The 6000-nt window shown below is 31.4% G+C and overlaps 1 protein-coding gene across 1 annotated transcript; it reads right to left on the bottom strand.

The window, feature by feature from the left end:
- Positions 1-205: 205 nt before the first annotated feature.
- LOC129901550 (uncharacterized) lies at positions 206-2697 on the bottom strand. Its single transcript, XM_055976763.1, has 5 exons — positions 2396-2697; positions 2197-2249; positions 1810-1971; positions 974-1075; positions 206-497 (listed from the first exon to the last, which is right to left on the bottom strand). The coding sequence occupies exons 1-5, from the start codon at positions 2580-2582 to the stop codon at positions 360-362; spliced, it is 642 nt and encodes a 213-aa protein (XP_055832738.1). The 5' UTR covers positions 2583-2697; the 3' UTR covers positions 206-359.
- Between the last annotated feature and the right edge of the window lie 3303 nt (positions 2698-6000).

Here is a 6000-nt window from a genome sequence, read left to right as displayed (position 1 = left end):
GCTGAAGTTGAATGTCCATTTTAAGTTATTCACTCATACTTACAAACTAGGTGGAAACATAGACTTGATATAACTGAGTCCTCTTGAAGGAATTCAAAATCTTTATAGACATAGTCAAATTAATATTTTTCTACCGTGGGATGGATGGGCTATCTCTAAGCAAGTACTCGGACAACTTTTTAACTAGCTGTTTTATACACCAAACTGAGTATATCCAAAGTTATTTTACTACAAACCGGGATATCAGAACATGGGTCTCTCTCTAACTGCAAGTTTGAATAAGCATTATCAAAACAAAGTATAACAAATTTACAATAGCAGTATTGCTGTGGTTTATAATAGCATCACAACTCCTGGCATTAGTAAGATGGATTGTTTAGCAAATATGGGATTGCCTTGTTTGTGTCATTGTCATTCATTAGCAAGGCATCTGCAGCACTATTTGATGAGAATCCCATTTCTTTCAAGCGAGTATAACCGTCAGCAAATTCTTTGACCTGAAAAAAGTTTATGAACATCATCTTTCCTCATTCGAAAATGGCAATAATGTTTGAAAAAATTGCATAGGTGAATTGTTCTATTTACTAGACAGAGGCACTGTCTTAATGCTATAACACAAATAATAAGTAACAATGTTTGTTACAGCTCCTTCCATCCCAAATAAACTAGATAATGTACTTTTCGAGTATCAAAGTTAAATATAGCTTCAATAAAATAATTTCTACTGAAAGGCTGCAACTTGACTTATTGTTCTTCTTATATAATTTCAATATGTTAGGACAGAATGAGATGAATAGAAATCATCATTCATGATGTAGGAGGGATTTCTTTAGATCAGCTAATTGACGAAGCTCATAGTCCCTCTTAATAGTAGTCCAAAAGCATAGCTCAAAAATAATTGATTACTACAACCCAAACTGAATAACATGCAAAGAATTAAAATACAAGAATCAAGTAACATGAAAAAGAATACCTTGGTTGGATTGTCTCCATAATTTGCAACTGCAAGAGGCACAGCCTCTCTGTTGAGACCCAATGCAATGTATTTGTTCATAACAGGATCTCCAGAGGATGCCTACATTCAAATTAAATAAAACAATAAGCAAATCTCTGCCAAATCAGCATTTGCAAAGAAACTGAAATCACATCAGTTTCTTTATGGCATAACACACTATAATCTGATACCTAGAGGGGAAGTATCAGCAAAAGCAAGTTTCAAAAGAAGCACAAGATGTACCCTTTGACAACAGGCTATTGGCCACGAAAACATATCATTCATGTGTCCTGATCAGCATATCCTAAGCACGTCAAAGGATGGACACATTTTGAAGTACCCTTTTTTTTATTATTCAAAAGCAGTATTAGGATTTGAAAACTTCTAAGGGAGGAATGAGATTGAACATTCTCCCCATGCACGGGTCATAGAAAGGAAGGCGCGAAACTTGAAGTAAGACATGCATTATCTGATCTTCTCTACCTCTATTGAGAGGAGTATAAAATGACCCTATAGGGTATAAAATGATGTTAAATAGATATACTACCTCAATGTTTTGAGCTACTTTAACAGTAAGGTGTTAGCACCTCCATCTGTTTGCTAAACACAAAGTACAAACAGCTCCACTTCATTCAACCATTAAGATGGAAACGAAGAGACCATGTACAAGTGGGATATTCAATTACGACCCAACTATATACTCTTTCTCAGAAGCAGCAAATTAGAGGTCACACGTATACAGGTTCACATGAAAATGCACCTGTTTAACTTAAACTAATAGTAAGATTAACACAATCATCAAATGGAACACTCACCATAGAAGCTTGGTCTGACCTTCTGGATGGAAGATTGTCCAGACCTAGCCTGCTCCAGTTTTGGGTTTCCTTTTCTGCTTCAACTAAAATCTTCTTCTCAAGGTCAAAATCAAAGTGAATTGTGCATCGAGGAATGTCTCCTACTTGTGGGACCAATGGAGGCTATAAGAACCAAAATTGGAAAAAACTATGTAATGTCAGGTCCAAATATGTTCTTTAAATTCTGCATTAATCTAACAATCGAGATCACAAATTACTAATTGCAAGGAAAATACTTTTGCACACTAAAATCAATATGTGCATGACGCGTGTCTTCTACATAATGAAATACTGAAAAGGTCGATCTGTGAGAATAATATACAAGGGAATCGATCACATGTTTCATACCGGAGGCGTAATCCGATATTCTGGTTTTATAGCAACTCTGATGCCGATTCCGGCTGCAAAATTATACATCAACAAGTCAATAATAACATCCCCAGTATGATTAGCCATCGAAACAGAACTTGGCTCTCAAGTACACATATTTTATTTACATATACTTATAGTGAGTGACCCATGTCATCAAAGAGGGAAAAAGACATACAAGTGGACGATGGTGAAGAGGTGGGATGAAAACGCCCGGGGAGGTTTACGACGGAGTGTTGGCCGACCCGAGGGTAAAGGCTGGAAGGTTGACCGTACATCGGATGATGATGGCTGGGAGGAGGAGGAGCAGTGGTTGCCGACCGGCCGTAAGGCGGTTCCGTTCTTTTCCTGAGATCATATGCCATTAAAGACCCAAACAAGAAATTTGGGAAACTGAATTTGAGAGCAGCTTCTTTGAATTACAAGGGGGGACTCCGTCCATTACTTAACACTACTTTTGGAAGGTGGTTTTCAATAGTTTCATAATGAACGGAGTTGTATGATATGATACTATATGTATCGTATAATATTATGTTTGGATATATTGTATGATTTGGTATTGTTTAATAATAATTTTTTTGTTTGATTTGACTGTACGATAGTGTAACGTAACTGATAAATTTATGAAAATGCCCTTAATTATTATACGAAAATTCCTAAAAGCTTCAAAAATTATTGCGGAGGAGAATAAGTAATACATCGGTGAAACCAGTAAATATATTAGGATAACGTTTAATAAAGTATAAATGGTAAATTAGAATTATTTAAAATTAAGGATATAATTGGGGGAAAAAATAGTAAACAATGGGATACCACCAAATTGATGGTTTTAAAAAGCGAGGGTTTTCATGATTATAAAATCATGAAACCAAACCATATCATATCATGTAATTAAAGAAATAATCAAAACAAACGTGGTTTTCTTACTAATCATATTATACCATACCACGGAACACCATCATCCAAACCTGCTGTAAATAGCACGCATGCAATGTTGAGGAAAAATACCTTGACTTTAGATCATAAACCTAAATAACAAAAACTTCAAACATAATTAGTTTCTGTTTGCCTAATTACCTTTTATAGTTATGTCAATTTTTGTTTGTATATCATACAAATTGAATTTTTAAAGAGATTTTATATATAAATATAAATTTGTTTTAGTGATTTGTATATAAGCCCCTAAATTCATTTTGTATACAAATACAAATCTTTAGATATTTAAATATGAGCCTTGAAATATAAAAATACAAAATAAAATACGAATTTGCTTTAGAGTTTTATATATAAGCCCTTAAATTCGCTTTCAAATTTGTATATATGCCCTCAAATTTGTACAATAACAAATTTTATTAAATTGTAGCCGTGATTCGTAATTATGTGAAATTATAGCTATATTAAATAATAAATTAGTAATGTTTATCGATTCGTGTAATTTTTTCAAAATTTATTATCAGTTACATGCGTATCCAATAAGTAGCAATGTTAATTAATATCTAAGTTGTATCCCTCAAATAATCGAATATCTGAACATGTATATATATCTGCCATTAAATTTCAGATACACGATTTGTAACAATACAGTGATATTCGTCATTGTTAAAAGTTCAAAATTATTGGAGAAAAATTTCAGAGAATAAGAAGAGTAAAGTTTGTTGATTCTCTAAGAAAATTGAAAGGATTTTGAATGTTTTAACATTTTTAGGAGTTATGATACCGTGAAATACTCCAAAGTTGATGCATGCGTGATTTACTCCCTAAATCATACCTTTCAGTTACATTTTTTATTTAAATATTTAATTATAGGTATATGACTAATCTATATGTGTCATATACATGTATCCAAAGTCGTAGAATTAAGGGAAAAAAAAACTTTGGTGAATCGTCAAATTTTTAATTGCGATTGTTTTGATTTATTTTAGGAGTTGTGATATGCAATATCCTCAAAGTTGTTAAGCGATTTTATTCTTAATTAATGGCTTTCAATTATAATCCCTTAATTACACACTAAATGATATATATTTGCTTAATATGTATTTCGGATATATGTATTAAGCCGCGATAGATATATGTATTCGAGGTTCAATTTATGATAAGATTCGTAATAATGAAAAATGAAGCGAAGGAAGGTAATTAAAAACTAAATTAGTGGAATTTCTCTTGTTTACCCTATATTTATTACATATGTATATTTTTTATTATTTTTGCGTATTATATAAATTTCAAATACATCTCTGCTTCAGTTACATCTGTTGGATTATAGAACTTCAAAAAAATCAAAGTTATGTTCCTTTCATCTATAAGACGGGGAAATTATATTAAAATTAAATAGAAAAAGAGTATTTGAATGTTGAAACTGTATTTAAACGTAATTTCAGAAGAAAATTGAGCTGTGTGAGTGAAAAAAAATATCATTTCAATATATATATATATATAATAAGATAATTCAATGATAAATGATTACAATGTTAAGGGATGTTTCAATGTCTCAATATTTCAGAAAAATGACAGTCTGATAGTTTATATCTTATTCCCCCCCCCCCCAATTTTTTCTTTTTTTTCTTTCTTTTTTATTTTTTAATTTTATTTTACCTTGTTCATCTCTTCTTCTTTACTTATGTTCTTAACAACTTCATCTTGAACCTCACCCCGGATATAAATCTGGCCATACATTCGTCCTTTGTTTATGCGGACTTTCAAGGCCTCAGATCCTAAGAATTTTTAGGTTAATCCATAGTTATTGTTAAGATATAAAGAAGCTAACTATATACTAGGAGTAAAGCAATTGTTTCAAGAGCATGTATTCCTTTTTGAAAATTATAGAAATCGATTTCTATATTTATTAAGGTAATAGTCCTTTTCTATAACTTCTAAGTATGATTGTTTTAAATACTCTTCATCCTTTTCATGTATGTTTTGTAATGTACAGCTACTTTTAGTGCTGCAGTCTGTACAACAAATGACTGTATCTTCTTTAGGAATTGCCGTTAATTGAGACCTCCCTTTTGAAGGTTTGTTTATAATTTGTACTGGGGTATATGTTGTATTTCTAAATAATATTATTTCATCTCTAGAAAACAAACAGCTTCCATTATTTTGTATAAGGAAGTGCAATCCTATTACCAGATCTGTTTTGATATCTAGGTCTTTTGTTAGAATTTATTATATGTAGGTTTGTAGAATTTATTACATGTATTGATAAAACTTATTTGGGATTTTTCTATGTAATGATTATAAAAATTATAAGTTCCATCCATTTGTAGTGTTGATATAGGTTCTTTAAATGTTTTTAGTATTTTTGCTGGCAGTATCCTTTTATTTATAAGACAACTTGTACATCCTGTATCTACTAATGCTAGAGTTTCTACTTCTATATCTTTAATTTTAATTTTAGCTAAAACTTTTACTGTTCCAAATTGTTTGTCTTCGTTACATATAAACCTAGTATTGTTTTCTTCTATATTCATGAGTTCAGATTCTATATTGTCTAGGTGTATTGTTCCTTGTGCAGTGTCTTCTATATCTACCTTTTGTTTTCCTCTTTCAAGGTAAACTAATCTTTGTTCGAATTTATTTAATCTGGTTTCTAGAGTTAGTAGCCTTAAATTAGTAATCGAGTCTTTTATTGGTAAGCTTTTTTGTTGTTTTTCTATTTTTACTTCTAATTTGGCTTCTATGTAAGTTTTGCATGCTTCCATGTAACAGTTTTGGCACTTGGCCCTATTTGTTCTACTTAGGTACCACTTACAGATACTACATTGGTTACTATCTATTCTCTTATGT

This window comes from Solanum dulcamara, chromosome 8 (genome assembly GCF_947179165.1).
Source record: "Solanum dulcamara chromosome 8, daSolDulc1.2, whole genome shotgun sequence".
Taxonomy (NCBI): domain Eukaryota; kingdom Viridiplantae; phylum Streptophyta; class Magnoliopsida; order Solanales; family Solanaceae; genus Solanum; species Solanum dulcamara.
This window is presented reverse-complemented; position numbering and strand designations above follow the sequence as displayed.